Below are 21,851 nucleotides of genomic sequence, written 5' to 3'. Positions count from 1 at the left end.
GAGCCATGACCGTACCACTGCATTCCAGCCTGAATGACCGCGCAAGACCCAGTCTAAAAAAAAAAAAAAAATTGTATGTTAAACTCCTAACCTTTAATGTGATGGTATTAGGAGGTGGGGCCTGTAAAAGGTGATTAGGTCATGAGGGTAGAATCCTCATGGCTGGGATTAGTACCTTAAAAGAAGGTCTTGCTTCTGCTCTCTGCTCTCTGCCATGTAAGGATACAAAAAGACAACCATCTACAATTCAGAAAGCAGGGGGTCTCACCAGACACTGGATCTACCAGCATTTTGATCTTGGACTTCCCAGTCTCCAGAATCATGAGAAAGAAATTTCTGTTGCTTTAGCTACCCAATCTATGGTAATTTGTCATAGCAGCCTAAACTAAGACAATCATGATTTTATTTTAATGAACTTTGGCTATAAGACAGCAATTCTGATCTGTCATCAAGCATCCTAATATGTTTAGGTAGACACACTTAGGTTCATAATACATATAAATCAATATAATTAGTGTTTCACATTGGAGTCGTAAATTTCTAAACTTCGTTGTTGTTACTTTGTCATTATATATAGTTACTACCAGTTATAAAAAAAGTAAACACTCAAATACAAACTAAATTTTTTGCCAAATTTAGATTTTACTCAGTTTTCCCTGTCTATCATGGAAATCATCACTTGCAAAATTGCACACTCCAAAAATATATGTAAATATAAAAGAGTGCTGTCTGGTTAAGGCAAGAATAACCATTACATAAAATGTGTTTCTGGATGTTGGGAAAACAGCAAAATTGAAATGACTTTCTCACTGCATTGTAAATTTTTCAAAAATCATCTTAAAGAAACATGTTTAGGCCAGCCGTGATGGTGATGGTTCATGCCTATAATTCCAGCACTTTGGGAGGCCAAGACTGGTGGGTCACTTGAGGTCAGGAGCTCAAGACCAGCCTGGCCAACACAGTGAAACCCTGTCTCTGCTAAAAATACAAAAATTGGCCAGGTGTGGTGGTGTGCCTGAAATTCCAGCTACTCAGGAGGCTGAGGCATGAGAATCACTTCAACCCAGGAGGTGGAGGTTGCAGTGAACTGAGATCACACAACTGCACTCCAGCCTAGGTGAGGGAGTGAGACCTTGTCTCAAAAAAAAAAAAAAAAAAACAAAAAAAAAAAATTGGGGAAAAATTAATTAGCAGAAGTCTAAACAATTGATGACTTTAGATTCCTTAGGTAGTTTTTTTGATAAACCCGATTATCGAAGCAATTCAAGTGAACTCTCGTCAAAGCAAAGATGGGTCAGGGGAGAACTCAGTGAGAAATAAAGCTAGAATTATCTAGTTTCATAAACAAGTTCTCCCTGAAACTCAGAAAGCAAAGAATGGCTGAACAGCACAGCCTGTCACATCTGAGAGTCGATTATAGAAGATTAGGTTCTAGAAGAGCTTCCAAAAGGTAAAGTAGAAAAGAGCATATTTTTGGAGTTTTGCCACATGGGTTTATTCTCAGCACTGCCGCTAACTGGCCTTGATACCTCAGGCCACTTCACTCAGCCTATCTGAAAAGGATGCTCTTTGCATTGATAACTTCAGTCTCTTCTAGTCCTTTTTGCTACCAGCATATCTACAACTGGCTTCACTCTGTATTGGGCATTTATTCACTTAATAAGTATTTGCTGAGGTTTGAATGATGGTGCCCCCTCCAAAAATCATGTTGAACTTAATCTCCATTGTGGTGGTATTAAGAGGCTTGGTATTTTGGGAGGTGATTAAGTTATGAGGGCTCTACCCTGAATGGACTGGGGCCCTTATAAAAAGGGTTTGTGGGAGGGGGTCCACTCTGTTCAATCTTTTTGCAATGTGAGGACACAGGATTCGTCATTCTTGCCCTTCCACCTGCCATGTGAGGATGCAGCAAGAAGACCTTACCAGATGCCAAGTGCCAGTGCCTTGGGCTTGGACTTCCCAGCCTCCAGAACTGTGAGAAATAAATTTCTGTTCTTTATAAATTACCCAATCTCAGGTATTTTGTTATAGCAACACAAATATACTATGACAGCATTCATAGCATTTTACTCCAAATATTGTACTAGACAATGCAAAGATGAGTAAGACAAGGTTCCTCTCTTTTTGAGAGGCTTGTAAAGAAACAATGTTAGTCCTATTCAATAAATGCTATAGTAACAGTGGCATGAGTTAGGTGTTCAGGATACACTGAGGGAAAGGAAACTGGGAGCATGAGAGGAACTGGCAAGGAGGGCTTCCTAGAATGAAACTGTTAAATAGCGTCAGTGGCCCAGCTGAAGTTGGAAATTATGTATTTAAAGTGGCTCTGGCTGGGCACTATGGCTCATGCTTATAATCCCAACACTTTGGGAGCCCAAGGTGAGAGGACTGCTTGGGCCCAGGAGTTCAAAACCAGCCTGGGAAACATAGCAAGACCTTGTCTCTAAAAAAATAAAATAAAATAAAGTGGTTCTGGCCATCGGAGTAGTACATGGCAGCTACCAAACGGGAAATTATTCCCTGGATCTGGCAGTTGCAGCTAAAACACTATCACCTCTTACGTTGACAGAAAAAATTAAGACGAGGATTTCCTAAGGGTAGAGTTAAACGGTGCTTTTACCTGGATGGGGACGGTAACGTCAGAATAGACTGACTCGCATCTCTAGTCTTCGCCTACCCCCATAAGCAAAGGGAAGAGAGCTGAGTTCCCACAGGAAAGTGCTGGGTATTCTAAGAATGGGGAAGTAACACTATTTTCTAATACAAAGCATGGTGGAAGTTTGTATTTTTTGTAACATACCTTAGCCCCCTCTTATCTGAAGGGGACACGTTCCAAGACTTCCTGTGGATGCCTGACACTGCAGATAGTACCAAACCCTACATATACTATGTTTCTTTGATCTGATCATCAAGATATCTACTAAGTGACTAACAGGTAGGTAGCATAAACAGTGTGAACTAAGGAGGGATTCACATCCCACACAGGCTGGGGAGTGAGAGATTTCATCATGCTACTCAGAATGGCACACAATTTAAAACTTATCAATTGTTTATTTATGGAATTTTCCTTTAATATTTCCAGATCATGGTTGGCCACAGGTAACTGAAATTGCGGAAAGTGAAGCCACAGATAAGGGGGCCTACTGTACTTCTTTGCCAGTGGTTGAGGGGATGGGAACCTGAGAATTCTTATTGATCCCCATCACTTGGATTTTACCTGTCATTAGATTTAGGTGCAGCAGAGCTATCAGTCTCTTGATGAATTTGAAATCCCTTTCAAAATTGAAATGTTCAAGTTGGGGTTCTTCAATTTTGTACAGTTGTCAACTTAGGGTTGCTTAGTTTTTAGCCTCTGGGATAAAACTGACTCAGCACCCAAAAATAAAACTGTAAAGATCATTCTTAATATAGATACCAGCTTCCAAAGACAAGTACATTATTTACAGCAATTTTGTAAACTTTCTACGTTCCTCTGAGGTTGTTCTACTTCTTTAGTTGCAGGTAATTGGACCTGACTAACTTAAGGGGACAAATGGAAATTATTGGACAACGCAGCAAGACTCCTGTCTCTACAAAAAATAAAATAAGTAGCTGGGCATGGTGGCCTGTGCCTATAGTCTCAGCTCCTCAGGAGGCTGAGGTGGGAGGATCAATTGAACCCAGGAGTTAAGAGGCCTCAGTGACCTATGATCATACCACTGCACTTGAGCCTGGATGACAGCCAGACCCTGTCTCCAGAAAACATTAAAAAAAAAAAAAAAAAGAAAAGAAAAAGAAAAGGAATGGGGAAAGGAGCACACAATCAACAGGGAAGCTGGGTTATGCAGGTTGGGAAGGAGATACAAAGAGTATTTCCTGAGGTTCAAGCAGCAGGAACTACTAGCCAGTATCCCGCAGGCAAAGTGGCTGCAAGGAAGGTACTATGGCCATTTCCAGTCTTGGAATCAGCCTGCTCAGGTTTTTGTTTTGGTTTGGCTTGGTTTGGTTTTAGTTTTCAATGTAGCATCTCCCTCTGTCACGCATGCTGGAGTACACTCGCATGACCATGGCTCACTGCAGCCTCGACCTCCCAGGTTCAACAAATCCTCCCACCTTGGCCTCCCAAAGTGCTGGGATTACAGGTATGAGCCACTGCGCCCAGCCCAGCCTGCTCAGGTTTTAAATTCTAGGAAGGGAGGGTCTCAGTGCTCTGGCCTGAGTTATGGGCCCCAACCCCTTTAGCTAAAAAGGGGGAAAGGCAATCTGATTATTAGCCATCCCAGTCTGTACTCAATGAAAGAAAGGTAAATCCCAAGAGAAATCAAATTGCTGTGACCAAAAGAAATCGGAATGGATACCATAAGTCACCAAAGCCACAAAGATCCATTGCACTGTCTTACTAACAAATACACAGTTGTTTTCTTTAAACATCATAAGAAGTATACACTAGAACTCTTAGAACCCTGAAGACAAATGCACTTCAATTAGGATATAATTACAAGTGAATCCTTGTCCTTAGTAAACATATGCGAGAATCTCAAAGAACAGTGAAATCTGATAACTATATACATAGGCCAGAGCCAAGAGGCACAAGCTTGGTGAGAATTATAAAAAAAAAGAGACCAGGTACAGTGCCTCATGCCTATAATCCCAGCACTTTGGGAGGCAGAGGCAGGAGTTCAAGACCACCCTGGGCAACACAGCAACACCTCATCTCTACAAAAAATAAAAATAAGAAAAATTAGCAGGGCATGGTAGCACATGTCTGTAGTCTCAGCTACTCAGAAGCTGAAGTGGGAGAATCAATTGAGCCCAGGAGTTTGAGTCTGCAGTGAGTTATGATTGCACCACTGCACTCCAGCCTGGGTGACAGAGATTTGGTCTCTCTAAAAAAAAAACATGAATTATGCAAACAGTAGCCATAAAGGAGCTGGAATACCTATACTGATATCAGACAAAACAGACTTTAAGAAATATTACAAGAGACACAGAGAGACTTTTTACAGCCAAAGGGTCAATGCATCAGGCAGATATATGCAATTATAAACTTATATAAGCCTAACAACAGTGCCCAAATACATGAAGCAAAAACCAATAGAACTGGAAGAAGAAACAGACAATTCAGCAATGAGAGTTGGATATTTCAATAACTAATAAAACAAGAAAGAAAATCAGTAAGAATAAGAAGGCCATCAAACAAGTCTCAAAAAATGTAAAGAGATTAAAAATGTACAAAGTATGTTCTCAGCCAGGTGTGGTGACTCGTATCTGTAATCCTACCACTTTGGGAAGCTGAGGCAGGAGGATCACTTGAGCCCAGAAGTTCAAGACCAGCCTGGGCAACATGGCAAAACCCTGTCTCTACAAAAAATTAGCTGGGTGTGGTGGCATGCACCTGTAGTTCCAGCTACTCAGAAGGCTGAGGTGGAAGAATCACCTGAGCCCAGGAGGTTGAGGCTGCAGTAGGCTGTAATAGGGCCACTGCATTATACCAGCCTAGGTGACAGACTGAGACCCTGTATCAAAAAAAGAAAAAAAAGACGGGTGTTCCAAGATGGTTGAATAGGAACAGCTCCAGTCTGCAGCTTCCAGCATGATTGAAGCAGAAGACGGGTGATTTCTGCATTTCCAGCTGAGGTACCTGGTTCATCTGATTGGGACTGGTTGGACAGTGGGTGCAGTGCATAGAGGGTGAGCTGAAGCAGGATGGGGTGTTGCCTCACCCGGGAAGCACAAAGGGTCAGAGGATTTCCCTTTCCTAGACAAGGGAAGCCATGACAGACTACCCAAAAAAACAGGGCACTCCCACCCAAATACTGTGCTTTTCCCAAGGTCTTAGCAACTGGCAGACAAGGTGATTCTCTCCCGTGCCTGGCTCAGCGGGTCCCACACCCATGGAGCCTTGCTCACTGCTAGCACAGCAGTCTGAGATCGATCTGCAAGACAGCAACCTGGCTGGGGGAAGGGCGTCCACCATTGCTGAGGCTCAAGTAGGTAAACAAAGTGGCTGGGAAGCTCAAACTGGGCAGAACCCACCTCAGCTCAGCAAGTCCTACTGCCTCTATAGACTCCACCTCTGTTGGCAGGGCATAGCGGTACAGAAGGCAGCAGACAACTTCTGCAGACTTAAATGCCCCTGTCTGACAGCTCTGAAGAGAGCAGTGGTTCTCCCAGCATGGCATTTGAGTTCTGAGAACAGACAGACTGCCTCCTCAAGTGGGTCCCTGACCCCCATGTAGCCTAACTGGGAGATACCTCCCAGTAGGGGCTGACAGACACCACATATAGGCGGCTGCCCCTGTAGGACAAAGTTTCCAGAGGAAGGATCAGGTGGCAATATTTGCTGTTCTGCAATATTTGCTGTTCTGCAGCCTCTGCAGGTGATACCCAGGCAAACAGGGTCTGGAGTGGAACTCCAGCAAATTCCAACAGACCTGCAGCTGAGGGACTTGACTGTTAGAAGGAAAACTAACAAACAGAAAGGAATAGCATCAACATCAACAAAAAGGTCATCTACACCAAAACCCCATCTGTAGGTCACCAACATCAAAGACCAAAGGTAGATAAAACCACAAAGATGGGGAGAAACCAGAGCAGAAAAGTTGAAAATTCTAAAACTCAGAGCACCTCTTCTCCTCCAAAGGATTGCAGCTCCTCGCCAGCAATGGAACAAAGCTGGACGGAGAATGACTTTGACGAGTTGACAGCGTAGGCTTCAGAAAGTCGGTAATAACAAAGTTCTCTGAGCTAAAGGAAGATGTTCCAACTCATCACAAGGAAGCTAAAAATCTTGAAAAAAAGATCAGACGAATGGCTAACTGGAATAAACCGTGTAGAGAAGACCTTAAGTGACATGATGGAGCTGAAAACTATGGCACGAGAACTTTGTGACGCATGCACAAGCTTCAACAGCCGATTCAACCAAGCAGAAGAAGGGGTATCAGTGATTTAAGATAAAATTAATGAAATAAAGGGAGAAAACAAGGTTAGAGAAAAAAGTAAAAAGAAATTAATAAAGCCTCCACGAAATATGGGACTATGTGAAAAGACCAAACCTACATTTGATTGTTGTATCTGAAAGTGATGGGGAGAATGGAATCAAGTTGGAAAACACTCTGCAGGATATTATCCAGGAGAACTTCCCCCAGCCTAGCAAGGCAGGCCAACATTCAAATTCAGGAAATACAGAGACCACCACAAAGATACTCCTTAAGAAGAGCAACCCCAAGACACATAATTGTCAGATTCACCAAGGTTGAAATGAAGGAAAAAGTGTTAAGGGCAGTCAGAGAGAAAGGTTGAGTTACCCACAAAGGGAAGTCCACAGGACTAACAGTGGATCTCTCAGCAGAAATCCCACAAGCCACAAGAGAGTGGGGGCCAATAATCAACATTCTTCAAGAAAAGAATTTTCAACCCAGAATTTCATATCCAGCCAAACTAAGCTTCACAAGTGAAGGAGAAATAACATCTTTACAGACAAGCAAATGCTGAGAGATTTTGTCACCACCAGGCCTGCCTTACAACCGAGCTCCTGAAGGAAGCACTAAACATGGAAAGAAACAACTAGTACCAGCCACTGCAAAAACATGCCAAAATGTAAAGACCATTGATGCTGTGAAGAAAATGCATCATTTAACAGGCAAAATAACCACCGAACATCATGATGACAGGATCAAACCGACACATAATAAAATATTAACCTTAAATGTAAGTGGGCTAAATGCCCCAATTAAAAGACATAGACTGGCAAATTGGATAAAGGGTCAAGACCCATCAGTGTGCTGTATTCAGGAGACCCATCTCATGTGCAAAGATGCACATAGGCTCAAAATAAAGGGATGGAGGAAGATCTACCAAGCAAATGGAAAGCAAAAAAAAAAGCAGGGGTTACAATCCTAGTCTCTGATAAAACAGACTTTAAACCAATAAAGATCAAAACAGACAAAGAAGGCCATTACGTAACGGTAAAGGGATCAATTCAACAAGCAGAGCTAACTATCATAAATATACATGCACCCAATACAGGAGCACCCAGATTCATAAAGCAAGTCCTTAGAGACCTACAAAGAGACTTAGACTCCCACACAATAATAATGGGAGACTTTAACACCCCACTGTAAATATTAGACAGATCAACGAGACAGAAGGTTAACAAGGATATCCAGGACCTGAACTCAGCTCTGCAATAGGCAGACCTAATAGACACTGACAGAACTCTCCACCCCAAATCAACAGAATATACATTCTTCTCAGCACCACATCGCACTTATTCTAAAATTGACCACATAATTGGAAGTAAAGCACTTCTCAGAAAATGTAAAAGAACAGAAATCACAACAAACTGTCTCTCAGAAAACAGTGCAATCAAATTAGAACTCAGGATTAAGAAACTCACTCAAAACTGCACAACTACATGGAAACTGAACAACTTCCTCATGAATGACTACTGGGTAAATAACAAACTGAAGGCAGAAATAAAGATGTTCTTTGAAACCAATGAGAACAAACATACAATGTACCAGAATCTCTGGGACACATTTAAAGCATGTCTAGACAGAAACTTATAGCACTAAATGCCCACAAGAGAAAGCAGAAAAGTTCTAAAATTGACACCCTAACATCACAGTGAAAGTAACTAGAGAAGCAAGAGCAAACAAATTCAAAAGCTAGCAGAAGGCAAAAAGTAACTAAGATCAGAGCAGAACTGAAAGACATAGAGACACAAAAAGCCCTTCAAAAAAATCAATGAATCCAGGAGCTGTTTTTTTTTTTAAAAAAAATCAACAAAATTGATAGACTGCTAGCAAGACTAATAAAGAAGAGAGAAGAATCAAATAGACGCAATAAAAGATGATAAAGGGGATATCACCACCTATCCCACAGAAATACAAACTACCATCAGAGAATACTATAAACACCTCTACACAAATAAAATAGAGAATCTAGAAGAAATGGATAAATTCCTGGACACATACACCCTCCCAAGACTAAACCAGGAAGAAGTTGAATCTCTGAATAGACCAATAATAGGCTCTGAAATTGAGGCAATAATTAATAGGCTACCAACCAAAACAAGTCCACAACCAGACTGATTCACAGCTGAATTCTACCAGAGGTACAAAAAGCAGCTGGTACCATTCCTTCTGAAACTGTTCCAATCAATAGAAAAAAAGGGAATCCTCCCTAACTCATTGTATGAGGCCAATGTCATCCTGATACCAAAGCCTGGCAGAGACACAACAAAAAAAGAGAATTTTAGGCCAATATCCCTGATGAACATCAGTGTGAAAATCCTCAATAAAATACTGGCAAACTGAATCCAGCAGCACATCAAAAAGCTTATCCACTACAATCAAGTTGGCTTCATCCCTAGGATGCAAGGCTGGTTCAACATACGCAAATCAATAAACTTAATCCATCACACAAACAGAACCAATGACAAAAACCCACCTGATTATCGCAATAGATGCAGAAAAGGCCTTTGACAAAATTCAACAGCCCATCATGCTAAAAACTCTCAATAAACTAGGTACTGATGGAATGTATCTCAAAATAAGAAGAGCTATTTATGACAAACCCACAGCCAATATCATACTGAATGGGCAAAAACTGGAAGCATTTCCTTTGAAAACTGGGACAAGACAAGGATGCCCTCTCTTACCACTCCTATTCAACATAGTGTTGGAAGTTCTGGCTAGGGCAATCAGGCAAAAGAAAGAAATAAAGGGTGTTCAGTTAGGAAATGAGGAAGTCAAATTGTCCCTGTTTGCAGATGACATGATTGTATATTTAGAAAACCCCATTGTCTCAGCCCAAAATCTCCTTAAGCTGATAAACAACTTCAGCAAAGTCTCAGGATACAAAATCAATGTGCAAAAATCACAAGCATTCCTATACACTATTAACAGACAAACAGAGAGCCAAATCATGAGTGAACTCCCATTCACAATTACAGAAAAGAGAATAAAATACCTAGGGATCCAACTTACAAGGGATGTGAAGGACCTCTTCAAGGAAGAACTACAAACCACTGCTCAATGAAATAAAAGAGGACACAAACAAATGGAAGAATATTCCATGCTCATGGATAGAAAGAATCAATATCATGAAAATGGCCATACTGCCCAAGGTAATTTACAGATTCAATGCCATCCCCATCAAGCTACCAATGGCTTTCTTCACAGAACTGGAAAAAACTACTTTAAAGTTCATATGGAACCAAAAAACAGCCTGCATTGCCAAGATAATCCTAAGCAAAAAGAACGAAGCTGGGGGCATCACGCTACCCGACTTCAAACTATACTACAAGGCTTCAGTAACCAAAACGGCATGGTACTGGTACCAAAACAGAGATATAGACCAATAGAACACAACAGAGGCCTCAGAAATAACACCACACATCTACAACCATCTGATCTTTGACAAACCTGACAAAAACAAGAAACAGGGAAAGGATTCCCTATTTAATAAATGGTGCTGGGAAAACTGGCTAGCCATACGTAGAAAGCTGAAACTGGATCCCTTCCTTACACCTTATACAAAAATTAATTCAAGATGGATTAAACACTTAAATGTTAGACCTAAAACCCTAAAAACCCTAGAAGAAAACCTAGGCAATACCATTCAGGACATAGGCATGGGCAAGGACTTCATGACTAAAACACCAAAAGCAATGGCAACCAAAGCCAAAATAGAAAAATGGGATCTAATTAAACTAAAGAGCTTCTGCACAGCGAAAGAAACTACCATCAGAGTGGAGAGGCAACCTACAAAATAGGAGAAAATTTTTGTAATCTACCCATCTGACAAAGGGCTAATATCCAGAATCTACAAAGAACTCAAACAAATTTACAAGAAAAAAACAACCCCATCAAAAAGTGGGCAAAGGAAATGAACAGACACTTCTCAAAAGAAGACATTTATGCAGCCAACAGACACATGAAAAAATGCTCATCATCACTGGTCATCAGAAAAATGCAAATCAAAACCACAATGAGATACCATCTCACACCAGTTAGAATGGCAATCATTAAAAAGTCAGGAAACAACAGATGCTGGTGAGGATGTGGAGAAATAGGAACACTTTTACACTGTTGGTGGGAGTGTAAATTAGTTCAACCATTGCGGAAGACAGTGTGGCGATTCCTCAAGGATCTAGGACTAGAATTACCATTTGACCCAGCAATCCCATTACTGGGTATATACCCAAAGAATTACAAATCATGCTACGATAAATCATGCACATATATGTTTATTGCAGCACTATTCACAAGAGCAAAGACTTGGAACCAACCCAAATGTCCATCAATGATAAACTGGATTAAGAAAATGTGGCACATATACACCATGGGGCACTATGCAGCCATAAAAAAGGATGAGTTCATGTCCTTTGCAGGGACATGGATGAGACTGGAAACCATCATTCTCAGCAAACTATCACAAGGGCAGAAAATCAAACACCGCATGTTCTCAATCATAGGTGGGAACTGAACAATGAGATCACTTGGACACAGGGAGGGGAACATCATACGCCGGCGTCTGTCAGTGGGTGGAGGGCTGTGGGAGGAATAGCATTAGGAGAAATACCTAATGTAAATGATGAGTTGATGGGTGCATCAAACCAACATGGCACATGTATACCTATGTATCAAACCTGCATATTGTGCACATGTACCCTAGAACTTAAAGTATAATTAAAAAAAAAAAAAGAAAAGAAAAGAAAAAAAAAAGGATGTTCTCTGCGCCCAACCATAACCCCTAAAATTTCTATGGAACCACAAAAGACCCCAAATAGCCAAAGCAACCCTGAACAAAAAGAACAAAGCTAGGGCTGGGCGCAGTGGCTCACGCCTGTAATCCCAGCACTTTGGGAGGCCAAGATGGGTGGATCACCTGAGGTCAGGAGTTGGAGACCAGCCTAGTCAACATGATGAAACCCTGTCTCTACTAAAAATATGACAATTAGCCTGGCGTGATGACATGTGCCTATAATCTCAACTACTTGGGAAGCTGAGGCAGGAGAAACACTTGAACCTGGGAGGCTGAGGTTGCAGTGAGCCAATATCATGCCACTGCACTCTAGCCTGGGCAAAAGAGTGAGACTCTATCTCAATAAATAAATAAATAAATAAATAAATAAATAAGAACAAAGCCAGAAGCATCCACTACCAGACCTTAAAATACACTACATAGTTGTAGTAGCCAAAACAGCATTGTACTGGCATAAAAACAGACACATAGAACAATAGAACAGAAAAGAGAACCTAAAATTAATCCACGTATCTACAGCCATCTGATTTTGGACAAAGGTGCCAAGAACACTCATTGAGGAAAAGACAAATCTTCAACAAACGGTGCTTGGAAAACTGGACATCCATATGCAGAAGAATTAAACTAGGGCCCCCCCCACCCACCCTGGACAAAAACAAACTCCAAATGGGCAAAAGACCTAAATGTAAGGCCCGACATGATAAAACTAATAGAAGAAAACATAGGGGAAACACTTCACGACACTGGTCTAGGAGAAGATTTTATTAAGAAGACCTGGCCGGGCGCGGTGGCTCAAGCCTGTAATCCCAGCACTCTGGAAGGCCGAGACGGGCGGATCATGAGGTCAGGAGATCGAGACCATCCTGGCTAACATGGTGAAACCCCGTCTCTACTAAAAAGTACAAAAAACTAGCCGGGCGAGGTGGCGGGCGCCTGTAGTCCCAGCTACTCGGGAGGCTGAGGCAGGAGAATGGCGTAAACCCAGGAGGCAGAGCTTGCAGTGACTGAGATCCGGCCACTGCACTCCAGCCTGGGCGACAGAGCGAGACTCCGTCTCAAAAAAAAAAAAAAAAAAAAAAAAAAAAAAAAAAGACCTCAAAAGCACAGGCAACAAGAGCAAAAATAAACAAATGGATTATATCAAACAAAAACGCTTCTGCACAGTAAAGGAAACAATCAACAAAGTGAAAATACAACCTACAGGATGGGAGAAAAATACCTGCAAACTATTCATCCAATAAGATTAGTATCCAGAATACAGAAGGAACTCAAACATCTCAACAGCAAAAAATATGCAATTTTTTAAATGGGTAAATGATTTGAACAAATATTTATCAAAAGAAGACATACAAATGGCAAACAAATATATGGAAAAAGGCCCAATATCACTATCAGGGAAATGCAAATCAAAATCACAATGAAGTATCATCTCACTCCAGTTATAACGGCTATTACCAAAACACAAAAAGTAACACATGCTGGCAAGTATGCAGAGAAAAGGGAGCTCTTATACACTGTTGGCGGGAATGTAAACTAGTACAGCCACTATGGAGAAAAGTATGGAGGTTCCTCAAAAAACTACAAATAGAACTACCATATGATCCAGCAATCCCACTACTGGGAATTTATCCAAAGGAAAGGAAATCAGTATATTGAAGAGACATCTGCACCCCCATGTTTATTGCAGCACTATTTGTAATAGCCAAGATATGGAGTCAAACCTAGGTGTCCAACAATGGATGAATGGATAAAGACAATGTGGTATATATATATATACAATGGAATACTATCAGCCATAAAAAAGAACAAAATTCTGTCTTTTGCAGCAACACAGATAGAACAGCAGGACATTATGTTATGTGAAATAAGCCAGGAACAGAAAGTTAAACACTGCATGTTCTTACTCATATGTGAAAGCTAAAAAAAGTTGATCTCAAAGAAGTAAAAATTAGAATAGAGAATACTAGAGGATGGGATGGGTAGGGGGAAGGGAAGGAGATACAGCAATTTGTTAAAGGACACAAAATTACCTTGATCTGGTCACTGCATATTAGATGTATTGAAACATCACTATGTACCCCAATAATATATATAATTATTGTCTGTCAATTTTAAAATTTTAAAATTAGTAACAAAAACAAAAACATCTGACAAAATTAATAAAACCAAAAGTTGGTTCCTTGAACAATCAGGCACAGTATTAAGATGGCAACTCTCCCCAAATGGATCTATACATTATTTGTTTTTATTATTATTGTTATTATTATTTTAGAGAAAGATAGGGTCTCACTATGTTGCTCAGGCTGGTCTCAAATTCCTGGGCTCAAGTGATTCTCCTACTTCTCTCTCCCAAAGTGCTGAGATTACAAGTGTGATCCACTGCACCCAGCCTTTTTAAAATCTATACATGCAAAGCAATGTCTATCAAAGTCACCTTTTTAATATAAACTGATAAGCTAATCCTAAAATTTAATTGAAAATGCAAAGGACATAGACTAGCCCAAAAATACCTTTTAAAAAGAACATAGTTGGATAACTTATATTACCTTATTTCAAAAATATACTCTAAAACTAGAAATCAAGACAATGTGGTATTGACATTAAGAAAATCATACAGATCAGTGGAATCCAGAAATAAACCCTTATATTTTTTGGTCAATTGATTTTCAACAAAAGGACAAATGGGAGAAGGATAGATTTTCCTAGGATAGCAAGATGAAAAAAAATTAACTTAGACCCTTACCTCACACCATATACAAAAATTAGTTCAAAATAGTTCACAGACCTAAGTGCATAAACTAAGAATCTTGAATTAAACATAGGGGAAAATCTTTGTGACCTTGAGTTAACAAGCAAATAGTTGTAAAAACACAACACCAAAAGAATAAACCATTAAAGAAAAAAATTGATATTAGACTTCATTAAAACTAAAAATGCTCATACTTCAAAAGACACACTATTACAAAAATGAAAATATAAGTCACAGAATGGGAGAAAATATTTGTAAATCACATATCTGATAAGGGAATTGTATCCAAACTACATAAAAACTTGCATAAGTTATCAATAATATGACAAATAACCCAATGTAAAAATGAATTCTGATACCTGTTACATTATGGATGGACCTTGAAATCATTATGCTAAGTGAGAAAATTCAGACACAAAAGGATAAATTATTGTCTGATTCCACTTATATGAAGTAGCTAGAATAAGTAAATTCATAAGGACAGAAAATAGAATAGATGTCACCAGGGGCTGAGGGGAAAGTGGAGTGGGGGGTTACTTTTTAATGGGAACAAAGTCTCAGTTTGGGATGATGGAAACCTTTTGGAAATTGACAGTAATGATGATTGCCCAACATTGTGAATGTACTTAATGTCATTAGATTGTACACTTAAAATGGTTAAAATGGTAGCTTTTTTCCCACAATGAAGAAAATCTAATTTTTAAAAAATGGGTAGAAGACTTAGACATTTCACCAACAAAGACATACAAATGATCAATAAGCATACAAAAAGGCGTTCAAGATCATTAGTTACTAGGAAAATACAAATTTAAACCATAATGAGATACCACTACACATCCATTAGAATGACTACAATAAAAAAAGATAATGCCAAGTATTGCTGAGGGCTAGAGAAACTGGAACCTTCATATATTGCTTGTGGGATTGTAAAATGTTATAGCCACTTTGGAAAATTATTTGACTATGTTTTAAAAAGTTAAATATAAGCTCACTATAAGACCCAGAAATTCTACTCCTAGTAATTTACTCAAGAGAAATAAAGACATATTTTTACATCAAAGACCTGTCACAAGTGTTCATAGCAGCTTTACTCATAAAAGCTAAGAACTGGAAACAATCCAAATGTCCATCAGTTCCTGAATAGATAAATACAATGTGGTATATCCAGAAAACAGAATATTACTCAGACATAAAAAGGAATATGATACATGCTAGGATATGTCTGAACCGCAGAAAGATCATGCTAAATGAGAGAGGACAGGCTGTACAGTGGCTCACATCTGTAATCCCAGCACTTTGGGAGGCTGAGGCAGACAGATCACTTGAGCCCAGGAGTTCAAGCCCTGCCTGGGCAACATAGTGAGACTATGTCTCTAAAAAAAATACTACATTATGGATGGACCTTGTAATATTAAAAATACAAAAATTAGCTGAGCGTGATAGTGCACACCTGTAGTCCCAGCTACTTGGGAGGCCAACATAGGAGGATTGGTTGAGCCTGGGAGGTCAAGGCTTCAGTGAGTCACTACTGCACAACTGCATTCAAAACAAAAACAAACAAACAAAACAAACAAATAAAAAAAAAGAAAGAAAGAAAAGGAAAGAAAGAAGCCAGAAGCGAAAGACCTCATATTGTAAGGTTTCCATTTATATGAACTGTCTGGAAAAGACCAATTTCTAGAGACAGAAAGTAGATGAGTGGTTGCCTGGGACTGGGGTAGAAGTAGGACTTGACTGCAAACAGGCTTATGCGAATTTTGGGAAGATGATGGTAGTGTCCTAAAATTGAATTGTGTTGAGGTTGCACAATTTTATAAATTTACTAAAAATCATTTAATTTTACACTTTTTGTGACATTTACGTTATATCTCAATAAAGCCATTAAAATAAATAAATACAAATCTGACAATGGAAAAAAAAAGAAATGAGGTTTAATTTTAGGAAGCATAATTCAGATATAATCTCCATCATAGGAAACAAAAGTTTTCCTTAATCTAGCCATATATCTATTATTCATATATTCAATCATTACATGTGAAAGATATGAACATTGAGTAGTGAGGGAAACCCAAGCCCTAAATGATCTGAAGCTTCCTGAACTAAACTGTGTGGTCCCTGTGATTGTTCAATAAATAGCAGTAAATCTACCAATTCTAAAAATAGACAATATTGGCCTTTTATTGGTCTCACTCCAAAGAGAACTACAGCAATAAAAAGGGGAGTCTGAGGAGCAATTCGAATGCCTAAATTGTCTGAGTTATAAACTGTATTACATATAATCATTATGAACTAGAAACATTTAACCTGAAGCAACAAAGTCTGACCTTAGTAACTGACTTAATAGCTGTCTTCAAAGATGTGAAAGATTACAGAGAGAAACTATTTGACTAGTTCTTCCCTCTCTTCATTAAGAGTCAAACAAAATAAAGTCATTTAATAATCAGCAAGGTAAATTTAGATTAAACATAACACTGACAGTCACTGTTATCAAATACTGGAATAAATTTAATTAGGATATTTCCACAAGCTGTCTCCTTGGCGATCATTAAGAATAGACAAGACAGACAGCTTTGTTCTAAATGCATTACTGCCTGGGAGGTAGGAATTAGACTTGGGTGACCTCCTGACATGGGGCAATTCTGTGGCAAGGGACATAGGCCACCTGACTTTCACAAACCTTACCTCGATATCCCGATTAAGTTGCTTCACTATGGCAGTTATGTTTCTGATATGCTCCTCCAAGAAAAGCCTGGCCAAGCGGTCACCTCCCCCTTTGTTTTGCATTTTCTGCAAACTGTTGACAATGTCATCTTTAATCCGAAAGGCGTGCTCTACAAGGGCGGCAGTGGTTTTCTCGTGGCAGAGGATCCTGTCTTCCAGTTGCTCCACGAGGCTTACAGATGAGTACGGTGCCATGGTCAGGGACTGGCTGTGTCGGGGCATGGTTCTCACTCGCCTGCAGAAGGGAATCATGAGGGCTGTTCATTGGGAAAAGAGAATTTTTAAAGCCAGATTCAAAACTTCCCAGAGAGGTTTGGAAATACAAATTATCTATAACCACATGCTAAATAGGGTTTGAGGCAGGATTTCTGCCTAAAAGAGTTTTCTTCATGAGCCGGGAAAGATCTTTAAATAATCATGCCCACAGATTTAAGTGTGCTAGAAGTGGTCTCCATGGCTTCCAAGAGCAAGAGGCTGGCAGACTTTGGTACACTGAGATGTCTCCCCAATATAATCTATGTTATCAAGATCAAGTTCAAACAAAGTCTCCTAACATGCTCTCCTCCTCCTCCCTTTCTGAAACAGTGGTTACAAACTCAATGCCTACATGGGTCAGGCAGGTGACATCAATGAGTGAAGCATACTACATATGAGGCAATAGGGAGTGTTAGGGACTTTGGAGAACTGGAAAGGGTATTTCCCAGCTAAAGGGAGCCACGGTTCTGCTGCACCCATCAGTAACCATCAGGGACTTCAGGTCCCTTTTTCCAGATCATCAGATATTTCAAGAAGAGCTAGCAAATTCAGATTTGATTGTGAAATCACTTGATTTTAAAATGTTAACGATTCATTTTAAAAGTATTTAAGGCCAGCGCAGTGGCTCACACCTGTAATTGCAACACTTTGGGTGGCTGAGGTGGCAGGATTGCTTGAGCCCAGGAGTTCAAGATCAGCCTGGGCAACACAAGGAGACCCTATCTCTATAAAAAACTATTTAAAAATTAGCTGGGCATGGTGGCACATACCTATAGTCCCAGCTACTCAGAAGGCTAGGTGGGAGATCACCTAAGCCCAGGAGGTCCAGGCTGCTGTGAGCTGTGACTGTGCCACTGCACTCTAGCCTGGGCAACAGAGTGAGACCCTGTCTCCAAAAAGCGTATTGAAGAGCATGCAGGCCAAGCAATGTACTTCATGAGCCAATTTTGGCCGATAGGCCCCTAATCTGCAACTTCTGATTTGAAAAGCTTAACAGGGATGTTAGCCTCAAGTCCCCAGAGTTATATTTCACTCTCGACAGGACTACTGTCGAGACAGGACTACCTACTGCAGGACTACTGTGAAATCTCTATTTCTTGGGGTCACTGAGTGGTCCACAGTATCCTATAAATTGAAAGCTAGAGGACACAACAGTGTTTCTCTTGCCCTTGAACAAAACCATTCTTGGATAATGTGACAGCCCAAGCTTTCATTTATAACTATCACACCCACTAGCAGCCCCCATGGGATGAGTGGAAAGGAAAAGTATACCTTAGATGCATATTTTCCATAAATTATACCTTTCCTTGGTGACACGAGAAGGAAGTACAGTGCTCCGTTGGGCCATTTTCTTTTTAATAATTCACATCTGTTGAAAAAATAAGCACTAAATTATTTAACAGTTTATATCTAGAACTTAACCTCAAAAGCTTATTATTAAGCTGCTAAGTGGATCATAAATTATGTTGAAACACTGATCAGTTATATTATTAAATGCTTTGTATCATATACATGAAATAAACAGCATATGTTTCCAAATAAGAAGAAAAGCAATCAAGCAAAATCAAAGCTCTTCTGAAATTAATACAGCTAAGCCTTGCAAGACAGATCAACAGGGACTGTGCAATGGAGTTTCCTGAAGCTTCCTCACTTCAAATCTGCATCTCAAGCTTGAGAAACCACTTTAACAGAAACTAGAGTGTCTTTAATAGGCTTATTCAATCTTATACTTCTCTGTAGAAATTTGCAGGAAACTACCTCAGTAAATTTGATCTCAGAAAAGTTTTACTACTTGTTCCATCGTAAATGAAGAGTACTTATTTCTAAATTAATCTCAAATAAAATAGCACATGATCAATGTGATCTGATTTGTGGGAAGATATCTATCCACCAAGGGAACGAGAATGATATTCTTCATTAGAACTTGAAAACTTTATAATAAGATACAATCATTCATATTTCATCTTGCATATAAGGAACATTTGGCCATCGCAACTCATTAGAAATATGAAAAACACTAGAGAACGTTTAAAATACTTTTTTAGGTTCCTCAATACTGCCATCAATTGCCTTAAAACAATGAGTGCCTACTAACCATGATCAGATTCCATAATTAATTCTCATTTAGATGCTGGATTCAGAAAGCATTTCTGATTGAAATCACTGTTTTGGCATCATCTCTCTAGTGTTTTATTTTTGGAGTTTCAAAATGTGAACATTTCACTTTCTTAGACAAAGAACTTGAAACAAATTACATTTAAGGAAAAAAAAGTCATTCATGCCAAACAAGCTATGGTGCCCAAAGAGTTCTTCAGTGTCAAAGAGAAGAATTTCTGCCATATAGACCTACAGTAGCCCTCCCTTATCTGCAGGGGATACATTCCAAGACCCCCAGAGGATGCCTGAAACTGAAGCCTATATATACTACTTTTTCCTACACATACATACCCATGATTAAGTTTAATGCATAAATTAGGCACAGTATTCTTGCACTTTGGGGCCATTATGAAGTAAAATAAGGGTTACTTGGTCACAAGCACTGCAATACCCCAACCATCAATCTGATAACAGAGATGGCTATTAAGTGACTCACAGGGCCGGGTATACATGGTGTGGACACGCTGGACAAGAGGATGCTTCCCGTTCTGGGCAGGAGGGAGCAGGATCACACAAGATTTCATCACACTATTCAGAACAGCACACAATTTAAAACTTATGAAATGTTTACTTCTAGAATTTTTTATTTAACATTTTTGACCATGGTTGACCTTGGATAATGTGGAAAGTGAAACCATTGATAAGGGGGGACTACCATAAATAAAATTAGGCCAGTGTGGGAAATGCTGTTATTTCGGATCACAGAATCTTTACAGTTTTAAAGTTGTAAGACATCTCAGTTGAGATATTAATCTACAGAGTAGCCTAACTTAAGAAACATGTATTTGGCATCTATTAGCTAATTAAGTAACCTAACTAGGAAAAACAAAAATCCCTTCTCTCAGGAGAAGTCATCTAAACCAACCAGAAAACAATGGGTCGTGGCTCATGCCTGTAATCCCAGCACTTTGGGAGATCGAAGTGGGAGGATTGCTTGAGCCCAGGAGTTCAAGCCCAGGAGTTCGAGGCCAGCTGGGCAACATGGCGAAACCCCATCTCTACAAAAAATACAAAAATTAGCCAGGCATACTGATGCACACCTGTAGTCCCAGCTACTCTGGAAGCTACTCAGGAGGATCACCTGAGCCCAGGGAGGTTGAGGCTACAGTGAGCCATGATAGCGCCACTGCACTCCAGCCTGGGCAACAGAGGAGACTCTGTCTCAAATACAAACAAACAAAAACAATGGGTTAAGTGGCTAACCCTATGAACAAAAACACATGGGGAGGGAAAACAGGAGAGAGGTCGATTTTTCCTGGGTAGCAGCTAGGTCAGGAAGAACTGATGAGAATGAGTCGGCTTTCCCAAAATAGGGGATGGAGAGATTGTTCCACACTTTCTCTCCAACACTCCAACCTCTACTTCCTTTCTTCTGAACATGCTCTGGCCTGCCTAACCTGTTCTTCCAGCCTCATATTTGGCCACTCCTTACCACAATCACCTGCTCCAGTCACCCGGAACCCTCCCCCTGCCACCCCATCCACCACCGCCCTTGGATATGTCCTGCACTCTCCTGCCATCACGCCTCTGCATGCGCTCTATGGGAAATGCCCTTCCCGCCCCTGCCAGCCTAGAAAACTCATGCACTCTTTAAGGCCTCACCAGCCCCTCCAGTCTATAAAATGGTTCTCTCTTTTGCATTTCTCCAGCTCTTTATCTGTTTATATACTATTTATTATACTCTATTCTTTTTAGTTGTTTAATAGTCAAGCTCCCCTACTAAACGACACGCTCCTTATGGGCATGTTTCAAATCTTAATAGACACAGGGCTGACCTAGAAGTATCCATAAGTGTTTGTTAATGACTGAGTGAATGACCAGCACTTCCAGGTCAGAAACTGCAGCAATAAAGATATAAGACAATACAGTTTAGTTAAAAAGTATAATTATTTACCAAGACTGAATCCCAAATATTAGACACTCAATAAGTATCTGAAAGAATGGAGACTTTGGCATCCCCTTCTCTGAAGGTCATTTCATCTACCTGAACAGAGCCACAAAAGTCAAGCCACACCACTGATTATCGGAGATGGCTTTTCAGAAGCAAACCCTCCTAAGTGCTATGCAGCTCTATGACAAGAAATTTCATAAGGTATGAGCTCACAAGACACATTATTCAGAATGGGTGCCCTTTATGAATCTGGTGAGGATCTGCATATCTGGCAGGTCGCTTGGTTTGTTAGCATCACGAATCTTTGCCAGAACGTGGGATCTATAT

The 21,851-nt window shown here is 40.0% G+C and overlaps 1 protein-coding gene across 11 annotated transcripts in view; it reads right to left on the bottom strand.

Moving 5' to 3' along the window:
- The window catches only part of FAM81A (family with sequence similarity 81 member A), a 125,401-nt gene that overhangs the window by 51,167 nt on the left and 52,383 nt on the right, over nt 1-21,851 (bottom strand). For 7 of the 11 annotated variants that reach the window (XM_050796845.1, XM_050796846.1, XM_050796848.1 and 4 more), the window contains 2 exons: nt 18,778-18,845; nt 17,183-17,456 (listed from right to left, as the gene is read on the bottom strand). In XM_050796845.1, the coding sequence (XP_050652802.1) occupies nt 17,183-17,456; nt 18,778-18,824 (321 nt within the window). In that variant the 5' untranslated portion in view covers nt 18,825-18,845. Of the gene's footprint in view, nt 1-17,182; nt 17,457-18,748; nt 18,846-21,851 lie in introns of all 11 variants that reach the window. The other 4 variants (XM_050796853.1, XM_050796851.1, XM_050796850.1 and 1 more) reach the window with 1 other exon arrangement.

Source organism: Macaca thibetana, chromosome 7 (assembly GCF_024542745.1).
Source record: "Macaca thibetana thibetana isolate TM-01 chromosome 7, ASM2454274v1, whole genome shotgun sequence".
Taxonomy (NCBI): Eukaryota; Metazoa; Chordata; class Mammalia; order Primates; family Cercopithecidae; genus Macaca; species Macaca thibetana.
The sequence above is the reverse complement of the archived record's forward strand: the minus strand, read 5'-3'. Positions and strand labels throughout refer to the sequence as shown.